This window comes from Chlamydotis macqueenii, chromosome 2 (assembly GCF_036417535.1).
Source record: "Chlamydotis macqueenii isolate bChlMac1 chromosome 2, bChlMac1.mat, whole genome shotgun sequence".
NCBI lineage: Eukaryota > Metazoa > Chordata > Aves > Otidiformes > Otididae > Chlamydotis > Chlamydotis macqueenii.
In genome coordinates this window covers 147,308,631-147,329,973 of record NC_141557.1, presented here as the reverse complement: position 1 = coordinate 147,329,973, position 21,343 = coordinate 147,308,631, and the positions used below count along the sequence as shown (strand labels likewise).

Below are 21,343 nucleotides of genomic sequence, written 5' to 3'. Positions count from 1 at the left end.
CAGAATTCTTTTGGAGTATATTTGATCCTCTCTTGGATTAGCTACTATTGTTTCTTGACTTTTTAGTCTTTGGCGTTCTTAGAATTTGCGATTCGGACACGATTTGTTCTGCTCAAAGGTCAGAAAGGCATGGATGCATAGGTGGGTGCATAGAACGTGGATGAGAGAAAAGGCCATGGCATTGAAGAGCTAAAGGGAAACTAGTTTTGCTCTGACATGTAATAGAGCAGTCAGAAATACACAATCATGGAAATATTGTTGATGTGATCCATCAGATTAGATATAGTGCTCTGAGATCTTCAAAAACTTAAATTCATGAGTAAAATGTGAAGAGTTTTTTACTCTCAGAAAGTTTTTGGTATACTTATTTTAAAATACTTTCCTTTTTTTTTTAGTGTGAAATTTCATTTTTATTGTTCTTCTATCCAAACAAGAAATTATTTTTTTTTTAAAAAAAAAAGCTCTACAAACCCACCTCAAACCTATAGTGGCAACTAAGGAAAGTAAGGTGTCTTTGTGCGAATGTAGAAATACTTGTGTAAGATCTGTACAAGAAATAAATAGTACTATGTACTAACAAAGGTTTTTAACTGTTTTATGTAGGAATAAGTATTTTTACTGGAGTGATGTTAAAGAATATAATTAATTAATTAATTTGTTCTAGGAGTTCTACGGTGACATTTGTCTTTCACCATTAGACAGTTTTGTAGGTTGGCATGTTAGACACTGTGTTTCTCAGCTTTGGCAACCTCTACGTTTCCTTAGTGTTATTATCCGAGCTTTGTTTTGTTTCCCATCCCCTAAACTAGGGGGAGGAGACGTTATTGTGACCTTTGAATACTTAAAGAGGGCTTATAGGAAAGATGAGGACAGAGTTTTTAGTAGTACATGTAGCGATGGGATAAGGGGTAATGTTTTTAAACTAAAAGAGGGGAGATTCAGACTGGACATAAGGAATACATTTTTTACAAAGAGGGTGGTGGAACCCTGGATCAGGTTGCCCAGAGAGGTGGTGGAAGCCCCATCCCTGGAAATGTTCAAAGACAGGTTGGACGGGCCTCTGAGCAACCTGATGGAGTTGGAGATATCCCTGTTCATGCAGGAGTGTTGGACTAGATGACTTTTAAAGGTCCCTTCCAACCCTTACCATTCTATGCTTTTATGATTTTACTTAAATTAAGGACTGTGAGAAGGTCTCTCTATAGACATTAGGGCTTTTAAAACAAGTCTGAATCCTGGTCTCTTGTTCTATGGACCTGTTCCTTCACTGGGAGAACAGCACTTTCTGACTTCAGTGTGTGTTGTGGGAATAAGCATGTTAAAATTATAAGGTCCTCTCTCCTGTGGTATTTGTGATCGCCGAGGTGTGTTACTTAGATTAGGTGAAAGAGGCTATTATCACATAGAATAATTTAAACCTGACATAGTATGTCGCATGGACAATTAAGGATTAGATCTGACTGCCCAGAGAGACTGAGCCATCTCCATTCCTGTAGAGTTTCAAGACTTCATGATATAAATCCCTGAGCAACCTGGTTTGACCTCAGACCTGACCCTGCTTGAGCAAGAGGCTGGAATAGAGACCTCCTGAGGTCTCTATCAACCTGAATTATCCTGTTATCTTGTGTTGTGGAATGAATATTTTGCGATGTCCAGGCAATCGTTTTACAGTAACTTTCCTGTGTATTTTTCATATTTTCAATAGGACAAGCTTTTTATTTATTCAGGAAGATTAATGTAATTTTGGTAAACTGCGTGGGAAAGTGAAAACAAGAGTGAAAACAAATGTCCTTCTTTCTCTTGTAGCATTCATCTTAGCTTACAGTGGACACAGAGTAAAATATGCTAAAACAATTAGAGCTGAATCTCAAGCATTAGGCTGTGGAATTTGATACAAAAATCCAACAGCATGAGATATACTTCAGACTGAATGACCTGTATGATTTTGTGTGTGGAATATGGACTATTCAATTTCAGCGAAGGAGGAGAAGCATTAGGTTAACATGTCCTGGGCTACTTTAAAGGTGTATGGTCTTAATCAAAAGCAATGATACATCTAGATAATAGTTGTAGGTAAATTTCTTTTTTAAAGTAATTTAATTTCTTACCTTTTCCATAAACATAAAAGCACCACTTATGTTTAAATAATGTATTTAATATCATAGATGTCATCAAAGATCTTTTAAAAGCATATTACCTTGCTTACATGTCTAAGGAATTATTATGGATGTGACACAAGAAAAAAAAAAGACAAAAAAAGACAACAAAAAAAAGACTGAAAGGGAAACATGCTAGGTTTTGCATTGTCATGAAGAGGGCAATCAGAAATATGCCAATAGGGAAATATGTAATTTTAACATGGCAGTTAGATTCTGGGACGCCAAATTGGATACACTGAATATTTAAAATTCATACTATTTTAAGTAATCATGTCTTCTCCCTTATATCTCAGTATTACAAATAAGAAAATGCCATGACATGTGCAAGTAAGAGAATAGGGTCCTCAGAAACAATTATTTGATGAGTGTTAGAAGATAAAAATAAAACTGTGCCTAGAAAAAATACTGAAGGAACTTTTTATTTCAGTCAAGCAGATGCTGATCACAACAAATGCAGTAGCAAATTGGGTGACAAGTGCAGTAGCAAATTGGGTGACAAGAGCATGGTTTTATCTTAGAAAATACAAATAAGCAATTTCTTCTGCTGAGGACATCTATGTTGTTTGTTTTTTTTTTCTTTTTCAATAATCAGAGCTAGTGGAAAAATATTAAGCAAGAATTTGGCAGGCAAAAGACCTGATTTCACTAAATTTGAAATTTAATCGGTGGAACATCAGGCTAGTCAGATGTTAAATCTAATAATCTACTACTTAAAAAATGAATAAAAGCATATATGAATACACAAATACACAGAGAGGACTCCACCAACTAATAATGAGTTCATCAGTATGAAGTCCAACAAGACCAACCCCCAGCAGTACCTTACTTTGTATAACTATTTATTTGGTAAGTATTAAATGGCAGTGGCTGCATAAAGAATATGTAATACGTTAGTGGGCATAGCAGAAAATAAAACAATTGGTAGGAGGATTGTAACTAGTTTAATGGGAGAAATCCACTGGTTATGCAGCTTCATTAGTTTATGCATTACAGGTTTTAAGAATAATATTATCTGAAGATTATCAAGTGGCATATATATGACCAAGACCAAAATTTAATAGTGAAAGAAAAATAAAAGTTACATTAATATTACAAAAGCAAAAACTATAACTAGAAATATAGTTGACCTGGATAGAAATATAGTTGACCCGGGCAACCACAGGCCAGTCAGCCTCACCTCTGTGCCTGGCAAGGTCATGGAGCAGATTCTCCTGGAAACCATGCTAAGGCACATGGAGAGCAAGGAGGTGGTTGGTGACAGCCAACATGGCTTCACCAAGGGCAGATCGTGCCTGACCAATTTGGTGGCCTTCTGTGATGGGGTGACAGCATCGGTGGACAAGAGACGAGCAATGGATATCAACTACCTGGACTCGTGCAAAGCTTTTGACACTGTCTCGCATGACATCCTTCCCTCTAAACTAGAGAGACATGGGTTTGATGGATGGACCACTCGGTGAATAAGGAGTTGGCTGGATGGCCGCACTCAGAGAGTGGTGGTCAACGGCTCAATGTCCATGTGGAGACTGGTCACGAGTGGCGTCCCTCAGGGGTCCGTGTTGGGCCTGGCCCTGTTCAACATCTTCGTTGGCGACATGGACAGTGGGGTAGAGTGCACCCTCAGCAAGTTCGCTGATGACACCAAGCTGTGTGGTGCCGTCGACATGCTGGAAGGGAGGGATGCCATCCAGAGGGACCTTGACAGGCTGGAGAGGTGGGCCCGTGCCAACCTCATGAAGTTCAACCAGGCCAAGTGCAAGGTCCTGCACCTGGGTCATGGCAATCCCAGGCACAAATACAGGCTGGGTGGGGAATGGATTGAGAGCAGCCCCAAGGAGAAGGACTTGGGAGTGCTGGTGGACGACAAGCTCAACATGAGCTGGCAATGCGCCCTTGCGGCCCAGAAGGCCAACCGCATCCTGGGCTGCATCAAGAGGAGGGTGGCCAGCAGGTCGAGGGAGGTGATTCTCCCCCTCTACTCTGCCCTGGTGAGACCCCACCTGGAGTACTGTGTCCAGTTCTGGAGCCCCCAACACAAGAAGGACATGGACCAGTTGGAGTAGGTCCAGAGGAGGGCCATGAAGATGATAGAAGGGCTGGAGCACCTCTCCTATGAGGACAGGATGAGAAAGTTGGAGCTGTTCAGCCTGGAGAAGAGGAGGCTCCGGGGAGACCTGATAGTGGTCTTCCAGTACCTCAAGGGGGCCTACAAGAAAGATGGGGAGAGGCTGTTTAGTAGGGCCTGTTGCGATAAGACAAGGGGTAATGGTTTTAAAATAGAGGGAGGTAGATTTAGATTGGATATTAGGAAAAAACTTTTTACAGTGAGGTTTGTAGAACACTGGCACAGGTTGCCCAGAGATGTGGTGGAGGCCCCATCTCTGGAGATGTTCAAGGCCAGGCTGGATGAGGCTCTGAGCAACCTGATCTAGTCGGGGATGTCCCTGCTCCTTGCAGGGGAGTTGAACTAGATGACCTTTGAAGGTCCCTTCCAACTCTAACCATTCTATGATTCTGTGATTCTATGAAATATTTTATCTCTGCTTACAGTGTATCAGATATTTCAATTACCTGAGAACAGATTGTTATAGAATAACAGTTATAATTATAAAGTTTTAATAAGTTGACATGTTCAAGTTTTAACATTTCTGCATTACTTTATATAAGTTAGGGACAAACATTTCTTACATGTTTCAGGTTAGCCTAGAACTCTTCATTTTGTAAAATTCCTATGAGCTAATTGAAAGTTTATTGAGAACATGTGAAAGACAAAAGATCTTTTGATGAATCTCTTTGTATCCTATCCAAGCCAAACTGCAATATTGTAGATGAATTGTATTTTCTTTGGAAATCAGTAACAGACTGTAGGAATGCTAGAATTTTGTGAACCTTAAAAAAAAAAAAAGCCTTTAAAATACATGTTTTAAAAAATCACACATTTAAAAGGGTAATCAATACTTGGTCAAATAGCAGTTATATAAGATATACAGGCAATGAGGAAATGCTGCAATCTTATTTATCACACTGCAATCTCAAGTAAAGAATTTATCTAGGAGCACTTCTGTATGATTATTCAAGACTGCTTTCCATCATTTTAACTTTATAATTATTAAAAGATTGCTCTAATTTGATCCTGAAGTTGGGAGCTTGTCCTTCCTTATGAGCTCGTTGGCTTAAAGTCCAGCATGCAGCTAAAAGTTCACTTGATATATAGAATCATAGAATGGTTAGGGTTGGAAGGGACCTTCAAAGGTCATCTATTCCAACATCCCTAGCTCCAAGTTGCCAAATGTTCTCTGTTGTCTATTCGTTCTTATACAGTGAATTCATTTCAAAAACAGTGCCAGATTCACATGTTACTGAAACTACTTTACAAAGCATGATAATTTTGCATGCAAATAGTATCTAAATTCTAAATGCATGTTATGTCTCCTTATAATAGATCACCTTTAATTTGACTATATTTACTACAGTTTCAGAATTTCTATGGACAAGATTTTTTCAAAAGAACATCTGGTCTTTCTAACATAGAAAGGCTGAATGAAAAATATATTTCTTAACCTTTTCCCACACTCCCAGAATTATCTGTAGTTCTTGGGTGTTCTGGTTTTGTTAGTGAGGCGGGGGCTAAGGTGGTAGCTTCTGTAGGAAACTGCTAGAAGTTGCTCCCCTTTGTTCAGTGGGCTCAGCCGGGCCTAGGGTGGACCTGCTGCTGGCCAAGTCCGAGCCAACTGGTAGCAGAATATCCCGTGATAACGCCTCTGTGATAACGTATTTAAGTAGGGGAAAACAGAAAAAAAAAGAGAAGGAGAGGAGAAGATGTGAAGCAGCTGAGTGGGGGGCAGAGAGGGGGAGGCCTGAGCTTTGTGGGCCTTGCAGGCCTCACCCTCTGGCCTCCCACCGGGCAGCCGACTTGGCCCAACTCGGCCCAGCCAGGCTGCAAGAAGTGGAGAGGAGATGAGAAGTGAATAAGATGTAAAAAGGATCCTGAGAGGCGTCTGCCAGCCTGTTGTGAAGAATTTTTCTTGTGAGAGGCATGGCTGCAGACGCCAAGGTCAGTTCAGAAGGAGGGGGAGGAGTAATGCGGCTCCTGGCCAGGATTCCTCTGCAGCCCGTGGTTATGACCATGGTGGAGCAGGTTGTCCCCCTGCAGCCCATGGAGGTCCATGGAGGTGCAGAGATCCACCTGCAGCCCATGGAGGACCCCACGCCAGAGCAGGTGGAGGCCTGAAGGAGGCTGTGGCCCATGGAGGACCCGCTGGGGCAGCTGTTCTGGAGGGACTGCACCCCATGAAAAAGATGACCCATGCCGGAGCAGTTTCACAAAGGACTGTGGCCCGTGGGAGGGACCCCATGGTGGAGCAGAGGAGGAATGCGAGGAGTTCTTCTCCCAACGATGACACAGCGGCATAAAACAACTCGTGATGAACTGACCATGACCCCCACTCCCTTTTTCCCCCCTGTGCTGCTCGGGAGGGGAGGTAGTAGAGATAATGTTAAGCCCGGGAAGAGGGAGGGGTGTGGGGAGGTTATCTTGTTCCCTGTCTCATTCTTGTGTTAGTTTTAGAAATAAATGAATATATTTCCCCGAGTCGAGTCTGTTTTGCCCATAACGGTAACTTTAAGGATTTTCTCCCTGTCCTTATCTCAAACCTTGAGCTGTTTTTCTTATATCATCTCCTATTCTCTCGGAGGGTGGGGGGAGCGAGAGAGAGACTGCATAGTCTGGTCCCTATCGGGGCTGAGCTACGACATTAGGTATCAACCCAGCTCATTTAACCCTTCACATTCTCAACGTCAAAGTCTACTAGGTGGACATGTGTCCATTTCCTGTGGGCATAAGGTACCTGACAAGCTTAGTAAGAACCAGCAAGAGCAAAGCAAACATATGCATTAACATTCCGTGTATTAATTTACAAATTTGTGTCACTGTTTTATGTTGGATAGCACTCTGTAGCTGAACTGCAGCATCTCAATCAAGTATTCCAGCAGAATGTCACAATTCAAAAATTAATTTCCTTAAGAGTTGAGACAGAAATAAGTGTATTTCAATCTCAGACTTCTGTAGACATTGTCTTTTAGTTCCCATGATTTCTCTCCTCAGAGGTCAGCATCAGTTGCTTATGGGATCTGCTTATCTATTTCAAGGAACACTAAATAAGCCAATTCCAAAACCAAAAAGGGAAAGAGGATAAGGACTGAGTGAATGAAAATCTGACAAAAAAAAATAAAGCCCACCTGTCCTAGTATTAATTTATTCTGTCAAAGTGGTAGGCTATAAAGCGATGATTGAAGTGCCTAACATAGCATGTAGGCACATCTAGAATCCCTGAGGATCCTGCCTGGCCTCCAGCTCTCCAGAAAAGCATGGGTCTCATGTTGGTCCAATGTCATATCTAATAGCTCTCTGCTGATGTCTCAAATACCTGATGGTGTCTAAAATAGCAATAGAGAGACAGCTGAATCACTCCATTAGGTATTTTAAATTTGAAAAAAAAATTGATGCAAATGCAATGAAATATGCAAATCGAATGTAAGAGAGAAAATTGCTGTAGATAAAAAAAACAACCTCAGCTACTACTGGAAATTTGAATTTTAATTGTATTTAATATGCCAATGACACCAGGTTAAGGAGATGACTGCTAGTTTCGAATAAGTTTCTCACCTAAAGCACTACTTCTAAGGGGATACTCTTTAAGTTAGCCATTTGGCTATTAATTTTTCAGGAAATAATTTCCTGACCTTTTGAATTCTGGGCTTCTCATCTCTCTTCCTTCTGGTGAGACTAGAAATATTGGTAATGAAAAGACATAACTTATCCATTCTTTTCAGAATAAGACAGAGACTAAATTTCAGTATAAGCAGCAGAAAATGTATTAAAGCAACATCAAACACCACTGGTGTTTGCAGTACCTATATCAAGCAAAACTAAAAATACATACCTTTTCTTCCAGTAAAAAATATCAGCATTTACATCTTTTTATTAAGTGTCCACAAGACCAATCAATGAATTGTGTGTTCTGGAATCTTATAAAGATGTATTAAAGAACCAAATGTCTCTGTGAATCTTATTTAATACATAGCTGTTTAACAATGAGTGTTTAACATAAAGTATTGAAGAATTTTGGAAGTACTTGCATGTGTGTACACTAAATTTTATATTTCATATATAATAGTAAATAAAAACATGATCCTGGATGTATGTATATAAAAAAAAAGAAATGGTGAATTTATTCTAAGAAAGGAGAGGGAAAATGTAAATCTTGAGCAGTCTAGACGCTTATGTTAAGCCTAATTTGAGCAGGAGGTTGGACTATCTGACCTCCATGAGTCCCTTCTGATCTAATTTTTTCTGTAATTCTAAATTCAAAGTAATAAGTAAAAATGGGGCTTGGCTACAAACACATGAAAGCAATTGAATGTTAATCATTAGTAAAATAAATCATCCTAATCTACTATGCAGTTTGCCACATGCAGCTAACTGGGCTCCAAAGGTGCCTAGATTTTAGGTCTAGATTTCACTGGTGAGTATACAGAGCTAAATTATTTAACTTGCTCTTTACATAATTCCAACAGGTAAATAGTATAGATTTTGTTGGTCAGGTATGAACTCTGATGAAGTTATTCTCCTAGAATAGAGAAAGTACGTGTTACCATATGTACATCAAATAAAAAGTATGTGTAGAGCTGAGTATCAGTAGAGCATATCAGCAGTGCTATGAGTACCCAAAAATTGTCCTTTCATCTGTGTCTCAAACACAGTGATTTTAATAAAACAAAACATAACCAACCAACCAACTAAAAAAACTCCCCAAAACCTAGCAACCCTGTAATTTCTTGCAAGAGAGCTTTCTTTATGGGTGTGTGATTTCACAATGATGCTCTCTGGATTTCCCGTTTAAGTTGAAAGCAGAAATATATTTTCTGAGGCTAAAGTACATAGTTTAAATAATCTTAGATTCCCTCATTAAAGTGAATCATGGTCCCCTTTCTTTCATCATATTTCTGCAGAAAATTCATCTACTACAAATTTTAACAGAATTGTGTGTAAAATACATAATGCATTAAATGTCTGAACATAACCCTAAATACTATACATTGACTAGTAGTTTGTGGGTTGCTTTATTGTTTTTTTTTTTTTCATCTACTGATAATCTGTATTATTTTTAAAGCCTACTTTCTATATCTTATTATCATCTCTACTAAGTGCAGTTTTCTCAAACCGATATACCTTAACTTGTTCAGTGTCCATGAAAGCCGCTAAAATCTTATATTGATTTCTTAAACTATCATATAAGTCTCATTTTATTAAGAAATATGAACTCTATACTTTTAAGTCAGTTGCCCTTTCTATGATTAAATACTATTTGAACAGCAATCTGTCACATGTAGTTTTATTTTTTCAGACAACTAACCATGACTTGTGCTTTTTTGTTTCTTAGGTTAACAGGATTTCATCTTCCTCCACCTGTGACAAGTACAAAATCTGTATTTTCACTGCGCTTGACAAGTGACTTTGCAGTTAGTGCTCATGGGTTTAAAGTTTACTATGAAGGTAAGACATGCTTAACAAAAGATTCTGGATTTTTTTTTCTCTGATGTCTATACATAATAAAACTAATTGTCGCACAAGAATGTATACAAATACACATTTATAAGCTTATCCAAGTTACGTTTGCTTCCCATGCAGTCATTCAGATGTACTGACTCACATCTGAAACAAAAATATTTAGAACTATACCATCTATAGCCCCATCCAGACACAAATGTTTTATGACCTTTACTTTAATAATGTCAAATTCTTTAAATTCTGGAACACGTAATCATAATCTTTCTGGTGCTTTTAAGGTATGCTTAGTCAAATTACTGCCAAGACATTACTAATTACTTTTGAGTTTCACTAGGTAGTTGAATTTGTATCTGCAAGTTTTATGGATGGATCCCTTCTCATACTTCTGCATAGTAAAACTTTTGTATCAGTTTTCTGAACTGATATAAAGCTACTTTTCTGTTGCAGTTTTCACAGTTGTCTACAGTTTTCACATAGACGTTGAAGTAAATGAGCTGGCACATGTATCCCTGAAGTCCAGAAGTTCATAATATTGTATGTATTTTCCAGAAAGGGTCTTGTTTATGATCAAGCTCACTTTAGGCATGTTTGAAGAGTTGCAATATATCATCCATTCCTTTTAAAAATCAATTTCTTGGCACTGAGACTATGAACTCTAACATGTGCGTATAGCATATGAACAGAAATTGTTGTTTTTGTCTTTTTATTTTTTTAACATAAAAAAATGATTTAAAGATACTTGATCTTTCTGCTTCTGTTAAGCGTCTCTGTCACTAAGCCAGGAACTATAGTAAACTGCCTGGAGAAGCTCTGAGGCCATTGTTGTATCCTGCTGAGTCCCATCTGCAACAGAAACTAATCTCTGAGAAAGTAACTAGCTGAGTAATACTTTGATATCTAGGAAAAAAATCCGAAAACTGGTAATGCAATGAAGGACTTCCATAGAAATACAGCTCAGAATCACTCTGTAGTAAAATGTCTTCCTTCCAATATGTACTTATGTCAAGATATGAAATGAAAAACATAAAAGAATTTTCAGGCCTTTCTTGTCCCTGGAGTTATTATAGAAAATAAATGAGGCAATTACACATGCTCTTTTTTTTCTGGCTTGCACATAAGCAAGAGGTAATTTACAAAATAGAAATTCAAGCTTTGTGTAACTGGGTTTGGCTGGATTATAGCCACTTTGTAGTCTGTTAATTCAAGATAAGTGTAACAATTATTTTTGGCTAGATTATAGCTACTCTGTAGTCTGTTAATTTTTCAAGTGTTATTACAAAAATGTTGTACAGAAATGTACTATGCACTATGGATTTTTAACTATGCAGAATATGCTATATACTTCTCATACATGTTAGGAAAATATATAGCATTTTTTATAATTGATTTGGTATCATAAATTGGGAAATTCACTATATATATGGTATCAGCTGCTGTTCTTATACATTGCTCTACTAATGCCAACAGATAGTGTACTATGCATTTTGATTATGATAAAGAATGATTAAACTTAAAATGGAGGATCACCAGCAGAGTTCAGTTTGCACATATGACTGACTTCTCACATAGTTCCTTTCAAGGCTAAAATAACATGCTGATTAACAGAATGCAGGCTCCTAAATCACTCATAAGTGTGAGGAAATTTTACTTCCAACCACAGAAATCAGTATTTTAGAACAAAACGTAAACTTGTTACTTTGAATTTGATACTCTTATTTTTGGAATCTGAGGTTTATTTTGTGAAATCAGGAATATTGAAAGAAATTAGGCTAGATCACAGAGTCCGAGTTCACTGGAGTCTCCCTTCCCATGGCTAGATCTACTTTTTTTTAAGCGTTGCATCAAGGCAGCTTCATTTAGTGAGAATTTTTTTCTTTCAACTCCTGTTTTTCTGACTTCATGTGAAGCTACCTGTCTTTATACCTAGCTAGCAAAGAAATGAAATCTCATTATGTTACATTCATTTTATGTATCAGTCCTTGACGTGAGAGAACAGATGTGTTTAAATTATAATCACATCAAGGCAATCTCCATTTCTGTTCTTGTACTCTTTGTGAATGTGTATAACCCTGCAATCAACATTTTCAGATCTGGTTCTACCTGATATCCAATTTTCAAAAAATTTTGATTGCCCAGTAGCTCCTTTTTAGCTTCCTGATGAAACATCTGCATACTTAGTACCCCTAAATATCAGACCACATACTTAAGTGCTTCATTATGGATTTGTAATTTGAAACCTAAGATAGAAATGATTAGCAACCTATCATTGCAATAAAGAAAAATGAAAGACACATAGCATGAGGGGCCAGGATAAGCACTAGAGACATATATCTGAAACTATTAGATCCAGGTGTGATTTGAAAAAGGAACATACCTTTCATAATCCGTGATCATTTAAAGTACCTTCCTTTGAAATGTTTGGAAACAGAGGACATAGATAGATAGATAGATAGATATGGGATGCATTAGTGTTCACTATCTTTAAAAAACAAACCAACAAAAAAAAAAAAAAAAACAACAAAAAAAGAACCAAGCAAAGCCCATCAGCATCTTTCTCTGAGCTCCCATCCTTCTTGACGTATTTGCAGTTGAGCTGGACGTTGACAACAAACTCCAGAGTACTTAACAGAATCTGTGTGAAATACTAATCTACTGTGGACTTTCTTGATCATAACACAGAGGAACATGTTCATTTTCTGGTCTCCTGAGAATGAAAATGTGTATGAAGACATAAAATTATATCATCAGTAGAACTACTATACTGAGCCATCATATGTAAGCCTCTGGAATTGCATCCAGTCAAACTAAGTACCCCTTAGACCACAGCAATACTCTCTCTGGCCTCCTACCGTCAATATCATAAGCCTCAGTCTGTACCTTTTGTCCCTCCATCCTTCTTTCCTTCTTTCTCTCCTTGTCTCCTTCTTTCTTTCCTTCTTTCTCTCCTCTCTTTCCTCAATGTCAAGTGGCATATTTGGGTTAGCTTTGGTACCGCTGTGCAAATGCTATGTTCAATTTCTCTGTTACTCGGGAAAGAACGTATCGGAGAAACACGTCTCTCTGTATAGCACAATACTCCTGGAGAAAACGGATTTCATGAGAGAAAACTGAAACAGATTACTCAAAAGAAAAAGACTTCACTTACAGTGACAACAGAAAACAGCATTGAAAATTAAGGAGGAATTTTAAGGAAAAAACCTTGAGCTACAATAATTACCAGCAGCAATTTATCATTTCATGCCTGTCTAGTGACACAGCTTTGCTGGCTGGAGTGAGAAATTGAGGAGTTACAAGTCTGCTGATTCTGTGTCTGGTTTTTTTTCTTGAAAGGTTTCTGGCATCTTTTCTTTTTCTTTAGTATCTTTCTGGGTCTGTGTAACATGTATGGGTATTAACGTATAGAGGAGAAATGCTATACTTAATCCCCTATTCAATAATTTAAGCCAAACCACGGTGTAGCTGTGTGCTTTTTATGTTATTTCTGATAAGATTATTTTGGTTTCAGAATAGAAGAATTTGATGTACTTTTCCATTTCCTGTTGTCCTAAGATACATAAGCAGCTTTATTCATTGAGAGCAAAGGAGGGGAAATACAGCTGCTGAGAAAGAAAGCATCATAGCAGCTTGGCCCATACAGCAAGGGGCTTCAGTGAACCTAGTCCTGCTTTGAACAGTGCTTCCTTTTTTTTCTTACTGGGTTATTTTGCAGCTTATAAACAGGTAGCTGACATTGTTAAAATCATTGACTTAATTTAAAAACTCACTGCTAGAATTTATTACAATTTTTATTCAAGGTAAATATAACAAATATTTTTGTACTATCCTATTGATCATGAGGAAGAAAAAAAAGAACTTAATATATGGATTATTCTTATAGTGAAAACTCTAAATGTCCTGGAGATTAATCACAATTATTTATGATAGTGTTACGAAATACAATTTTATCTGGTTTGTACTGCTGCACATCTTTTTAAAGCTGAATTATAGAACTGAATTATTAGACACTGTATAAACAGTGAAATGGTCTTGATGCTTGTACTGGAGTGGTGCTATAGAAATCCAGCAATTCTGCTGAAATTGTTTTGAGACGGATTTGAGAGAAATGTTAAAAATTTGAAGACTGATCTTATCTTTATGGATAATGGGTGAGGGGAAGGAAAGAAGGAAACAGATGGTGTTTATTAACAGCATAGGATTTCCATCTAGTGACTTCTAGGGACCTATCATGCATTTTTTTCAGCAATATTAAGAAAAATTGGTAGCTGATGTATAGGATTATTGAAGCATGTAGATGAGAAATACTAGTAGGACTTAAATGTGCCAGGATGTGGATCTTAAAAATAATTTTGGCAGTTGGTATACAGCTAGAGAATGTGAACAAATAGGATAATGTATTTTTAGCTCTCCTGCATATCAGAATTCAAAAAATATGGCTATGTATAAACTAAATATTTAATTTAGGCAAGGTTTATGAAGTACTAGCTGTATTAAGCTGATATCACTACTGACTTCATAAAAAAAATTTAAAGCATTACTGAAGAATTACTCCACTGTTGGAGTGATCTCCACAAAAGGTCCACTCAAAAATTGTTTGCCAGGTTGGAGTTGCAAAAAACCACAGACTTTAAGCTGTAAAGTTGTCACTAGGCTTACTACTACACAGATATTATAGGTTTTTTTTTTTCTGTTCAGATTTTGACACAGCTATTTCAGGTATGACTGCTCTTTATCATAAGACTGCTCCAACAAATACTTGATAGAAAGGGAATTAGAATGAATTTGTCTAATGTTTCTGATAGAAAAATCTACAAGAAAAGAATAATTAAAATAGAGAATGCTTAAATTACCTAAACAGATATATTTACCGTGGAAACTCCTGTTTTGAAAATGGAGCATACTAAAGCTAACAAGGAAACATACTAAACATAAGAAGGTGATCTAAATTTTTACTGCCATTAAACCTGTTGGATAACAAGGTAAAAAATGTACTGGAGTTTCTTTCTTTTGACTGAATACATAAATATCTACCACATCGTCTAGGAGGTCACATAAAATTATGTAGCATATCCTTCTGGTATTGGAATGCTAACTGCAGACGGAAACATCTCAACAATTAATTTTCATAGACTTGTACCTACTCTATCCAAAGCAGAAATAAAATGGCTGTTTATTCAGGGAAATAGAAAACAGGAAAAATACTCATCAGACTTTGACTTTATTGTACCATTTTTCAAGATTGTCATTAACATGGTAGGTAGTTCTGAACTCCCTTGGTATAGGGAAGGCAAGCGGAAAGTTATGATTCACAATATTTTAAATTAATTTAGTAAGTGAAAAGGAGCTATCAAAAAAATAAGGAAAGTTTAGAGAAAGAATAAATAAATCTGTAAGCTATAAAATATGGTGCTAGGTCATGCTGCAAAGTGATCTTTATACTGATGTGTTTGCAATATAACTCCACTAACAGAAGTGAAGTTGCACAAATTTTTTGCTGCGATTAGAAATAGCAGAATACTATAGAATCATATAATCATAGAATAGTTTGAGTTGGAAGGGACCTTTAATGGTCATCTAGTTAAACTGCCCTGTAAGGAGAAGGGACATCCTCAGAATCCCTGAGAACAGGTTGCTCAGAGACTCATCCAACATGGCCTTGAATGTTTCCAGGGATGGTGCATCCACCACCTCTCTGGGCAACCTGTTCCAGTGTTCTAGCACCCTCCTGGTAAATTTTTTTTTGTTGGTGGTGGTGGTGAGAACAAGGTGCAGCATAGCACCTCTCCTCATTGACTCCTCCTCACTTGCAGAAGGAAGTTATCACTTACACATTCCAGGAACCTGCTGGATTGCTTGTGCCCTGCTGTGTTGTCCTTCCAACAGGTATCAGGATGGTTCAAGTCCCTCATGAGGAGCAGGGCTTGTGACTGTGAGGCTGCTCCTATCTGTCTATAGAGGGCCTTGTCTGCTGGGTCCTTCTGGTCTAGTGGCCTGTAGCACACCCCCATCTAATGTCGCCTGTCCCCACCCTCCCTTTAATCCTGACCCATAAGCTCTCTGTCAGCTCCTCATCCATCCATTCCAACTGCCCAGTCATAGGAGCCATCCCACCACATCTCTGTGATACCAACAAGGTTGTAGCCCCTAGGCATGCACACATCTCTAACTCTTCTTTTTTTGTCCTCCATAATACATGTATTAGCATAGAGGCACTTAAGTTGGGCCCCTGATGAAGCCAACTTGCTGGATGGAGTGGCTGGAACTCCTTTGAGCTGCACTTCAGGTGCTCTCTTACTTATCTGCAATCCTTCCTCAGGTTCTGGGCACCTGTTGCTGATTCTGGCACCATACTGGCAGTAGTGGGATGGATTGTGCTTCCCCTCCCCCAGCAACATTAGTTTAGAGCCCTCTTTACCAGCTTGGCAAGCCTTTGGCTGAAGATGCTCTTCCCCTTCTCTGTTATTATCCTACTTTTGATCATATTATTGATACTTCAGCATCAATTTAGACAAGAAAAAGCAAAACAAAAAGTCCACTCTACGAAAAGTTTTGAAATACTTCAGATTTTTTTTTTGGTAAAACTAAAAATCAGTATTCTTTCCCATGTATCAAATAGACATGTATAGTTACATGACATCTTCCTAGCCGATGTTTTTTTTAAATCATAAGTAATATTTTCAAAATACACTCTGTCAGTTAATACTTAGCATTGTCATTAAAGAAAATAGGTGTTGGCTGGGAAAATACTTTTTTTTTTCTTCCAGTTGATCCAGCATAACCTGTGTGTCACAATACATCACTGTCTCAGGGCTATGATGCTAATCTAATGCTAAAAGTACTTGTAATGCTGTAGCACAGAAGGGAATCACTCTTTATGAAACCAATACCAGGTTGCCTTGAAGCTTATTAATTTTAAATATTTTACCTATATATTTTTCACACCATTCCTTTATAGATCCAGAGAGAGTAAAGAAATATAGGCCTGTAGGCTTAATCTCATGATTTTTTATTGCATTTACTTAATAGTGCAATCCCTAATTTCGATTTGTCTAAGGAATAACTTCTGGAAACAAATTCAGCTCTTGAATTGAAGGCATCAAGATTTAAGAAAATCATCATTTTCTTTGATTCCACTGATCACTTTGCCTCACTTTGAAATAAGGTCTTTAAACTCTGATTTTTAAACTTCCAGTCATTGTCTCTTGTTCTCCTTTTATCTGTTAAATTACAGAGCCCTTAGTATTAGCATCTGTTAGTTCTTATGCTAGGTTCTTAAGTACTGCAGTAAAATCACACACCTCAGAGTATTCCTTCTCTTTAATATGGGCTTTTAAAGTCTTAACATATCTTAACCCTATCCTTGAGTGAATTTTGAATGTGATTATATTGTTTTACATAACCCCTCACTCATGACACACCCAAAACTGACTACCTCCTTCCTTCCCAACTGTACTGATACATAAAGAGGTTTCTTATTGTGAAGAATGATGCACAAAACGCACTGAGTTCTTTGGTCTTTTCCAGGTTGTCCATTGTCTTATCCACTCACCAGTGTATCTGTATTTTTCCTGTCCTTCTTTTTGCTACTAATCTACCTGTAGAATCCCTTTTTATAACCCATAAGTGAAACCTATAAGTTAAATAAGTTACTCAGAGAGTATCTAACCACAGGTAGCTCTCAAAGGCTCAGTATGGATAGCTGTGTCACTTTAATAACAGTATGCAAATGTACAGTTAAAGATTGTTCCTGCTGCCAAGAATTTGCCATCTTGTTTTAAGAGAATATGTGACACCTTCATCTGGATAGACTTCTCTTCCTTGTTCTTTCATTTGCAAAATAACATAACATTTGTAGGAAAAAAAAGCTCACGTGGATGTGCTTGATTATAGACCTAGTGTTTTATTCTACCATAGCTACCAGTTGGACTTTAGTTGTTGTCTGTGAGTGCTAGATTTTTTTTTAATACATCTTAATAAATAAATAAATAAAGTTGATTGATTAGAGAGCCACAGAACCATTCATAATTTTGTTCCAGGCAAAATGAATGGAAATATATTAATTTGTTTTAGCATCTGCAAAAAAGGTCATTTTCTGAAAGCTAAAAACCAACGAGCAACCTATCATTTCTTCTGTCTTTAGAAATATCTAATTATTGGAACAAAAAAATGTCTCTCCCTTAGTCTGGAAAAAAACCCACTTACTATTTCAGTGTTCTGTTTAATTTATTTCTTTCGGAATAATGTTGTTAAATAAGACATATTTGTCAACCTATGGTACTGTAATTTATCATTTTGATACATGCCTCAAATTGAATTTTAACTAAGACAGTGATTAATTTGAGATCTTAATTATACGTCAGCCTTAGTTCAGTTTTTTTCTTGTTTTTTCAATGTCATTTTTCATGAAAAAAAATTAATATACATCGCAAGTCTTGAAAGAAATTTCACAAGAGATTCTGAGGTTTCCTTTGTGAACTTATATTCTTTAGTTACTGGACTGTCATATTATTAAGACAAGTACAATACTCTGACAAAAGTAAATATTAAGGCAATCTAATTTAAGATTCACATTTTGATCTCACATCTAGACACATAATGATAACTATAATCCAATACAGTTGAAACATTATTCTGTAGGAATTAATATACTGCTTGTTGTTAAAGTATCAAATGAAATGTGGCTCTATGTTTACAAGCAGTTGCTTCCTTCATGTTTTTCCTAAGTTAAAGCTCAACGAAATTTTGAAGCAGTAATACAGAATGGCAGACTTTGAAATATCCATGAAGTTTATAAAATGGAGCTACTCATAGGCGACACTTACACATCTAGCAGTGCATGGCTGAATCTTTCAACCTGCATTTAGTATTTGATAGAATATTGGCTATGATTTGTGTTATCTTTGATAGAGCTTCTGTATCAATAATACCAAAATACACAGATCTGCAAGAACATGTTCAATATGCCCAATAAGAAACTCTACAGGTGGAGAATTTGTGATGAGAACATGCATCTCAGTAATACAGAACTATAACCTAAGAACAACATCATTATGTCATCTTAATAGGTTTTCAAGGTTTGTGAGTTTTTCACATGAGACTTAAATTTATAGTTCATATTTGGAGACTGAGATCCATAACAATATATTCATATTCTTGAGCATTCAGTAGCTCCCACTAAGCTCAATACAAACTACGTGACATGTAAAAGGCTTGGGAAGAAGTGAATTTTTTTCAGGTTTGTAAATTAAGCATTCAGTTATGTCAGTCGCTGACATTATCCAGAACAATACCATTAAAACCATTTAGCCGTGATTATAATAACAATTTTATTTTAGCAGGAAGAGAGGAGTAATTGCTTACTCAGCACTAGAATTCTCTGCCTTTTAAAATCAAATAAAATTTGTTAGACATTTATTTTGGAAGACATTTAGGTTTTTTTTATCAATTCTTAGTAGGCAGTTGCTCATTAACCAATGAGGTCATATAGGCAAACCTCAGTGTAAATTTAGACAGCTTTGAGAATGGATGGATAATAATGCCGTGAACTAGATGGTTAGACAAATGCCTTACAATTAAAAAAAAAAAAAGGTTAAAATAATTTAAAACAATTTAATCAATGAGTAAATATTAGTGTTCTGGCTAGAGGAGCTATTCTTCTTTGGTAATTCTGATCTTCTGTTGATGAATCCCTATCTGAACAACATAAAGAAAAAAAAAAGTCATTCCTTTGTTAGGGGATTGGCAGTAGGCCACTAAAATCCTGTGGACCATAAGTTGCATGTTACAGCTAAAAATTATTTAGCTAAGCTGCTTATCTAAGATCCACACTATAAATGTAATTGAAATTGTCCAAATTTATTGTTTTAAATACACTAGAAATGCTTTAAAACTCCAAAGCTAACCTGTTTCTTGTAAACAAAGAGGTTTATTCTAAGGAAAAATCATAATGAATTCTTGATAGATTTTTGATCTAAAATTCTAGAAGTTTACATATTTTGAAAAGAAATTTGTTATATTTGTGACTTTTTAAAAAGACTTTCCTGAAAGTAATGGCAACGTAATAATTTAAAAGTTCACAAAAATATCAACTCGAATTTTGGTGCAGAATTTTTATACCTTCTTTGCTTTTGGTTTTCATCTTACATTCTGTAGTTTCCCTGCTATAAAACAGCACCTGAAGTGAATATAGAGAAAGTGAACAGATCTGTTATCAGAAAGCAATCCTACTGCTTTCATATAAAAAATAGATTAGGAGACTTCCTTACATATATATTGTATGATTAAAGAAGAAATTAAAGCATTAAGATCACAAAGATTTGCTGTATTTTTAAAATTGAATTTAGCATTTGTGTTGCTTTTCCCTTACTTTTCTGTAAGGTGCCTTCTTTTGTGCCTCAAAGGAGCAAGTGGTCTTAGTTCCTTTAGGACCAAATATCATTGCTACTTGTAGCATTCAATTCCCAGTCTCTCTAAAGAGATAATCAACACTGATGCACTTAGTGGCAGTTATAGAGTTGATTTTGTCATGCAGATATGTGTCATCTGGGAAAAGATTTGAAACTACAGGGTAAGAAATTGTTACTAAACTACAGCTTTTCAACGTGAGCATTTGTGTCAGGGTCTGAATTGGTGATTTAGAAATGAAAGCCTGTGCTACATGCTTATTCCTCTCAGCACCCCGTCTCTCTAGTTCAGTAGTTATTAGTAAGTAGACAGATGACAAGAATAAGATGTTTATAGACAAGGAGTGTTGTAAAATAACAACATTTATGTCATCTTTAATTACAGTACAGCATTGGTCAATTGTGTTCTTGCCACAAGAGCTCTTATTGTAAGCAGCAAGAATGTGTTATTCTGGGAATGAAGCATCTTCATATGGAAAAATTTTAAGCTTCCATCTACAGTTCTGCTACTGTCACATCTAAAATACATTCCAAATTCACATATTGTTGAGACATAATGAAATGCAGACTCCTTATACCTCAGCCTTTTCAAAGGCTCTGCAGTTACTCGAAAGGGTCTTTTTCTAAAGCCTTCTTTATCAACTAAACACATTTATCTTCTTACTATTCATAGACTACCTTTCAATGTACAGTATAAAACAACGTTTAATAAACCCAGGAAAAGTTGCTCAAAAACAAAGAGTTAATTGGACAAAAGAAATTAAAATTAGAAATCCTTGGAAGATGATAATAGAAAAGCTATCAGAAGCTAAGCGTTGATAAAACTTGTAGTTGTAACTGCAAAATGATACAAAGACTCTTATAGCACAGGAGTTTCTCACGTTGGTGTTGATAGGCAACACATTTAAATTTTAACTCTTCCAGTACCTCAAGGGGGCCTACAAGAAAGATGGGGAGAGGCTGTTCAGTAGGGCCTGTTGTGATAGGATGAGGGGTAATGGTTTTAAAATAGAGGGAGTAGATTTGTACTGGATATTAGGAAAAAAAATTTTTACAATGAGGGTGGTCGAACACTGGCACAGGTTGCCCAGAGAGGTTGTGGATGCCCCATCTCTGGAAACATTCAAGGCCAGGTTGGATGAGGCTCTGAGCAACCTGATCTAGTCGGGGATGTCCCTGCTTCTTGCAGGGGTGTTGGACTAGATGACCTTTGA

At 36.8% G+C, this 21,343-nt stretch overlaps 1 protein-coding gene across 4 annotated transcripts in view; it reads left to right on the top strand.

Annotated features, from left to right (window-relative positions):
* The window catches only part of CSMD3 (CUB and Sushi multiple domains 3), a 743,929-nt gene that overhangs the window by 100,058 nt on the left and 622,528 nt on the right, over positions 1-21,343 (top strand). For all 4 annotated transcript variants that reach the window (XM_086741185.1, XM_086741184.1, XM_086741183.1 and 1 more), the window contains exon 3: positions 9,602-9,714. In XM_086741185.1, coding sequence (XP_086597311.1) covers positions 9,602-9,714 — 113 coding nt within the window. The remainder of the gene's footprint in view (positions 1-9,601; positions 9,715-21,343) is intronic.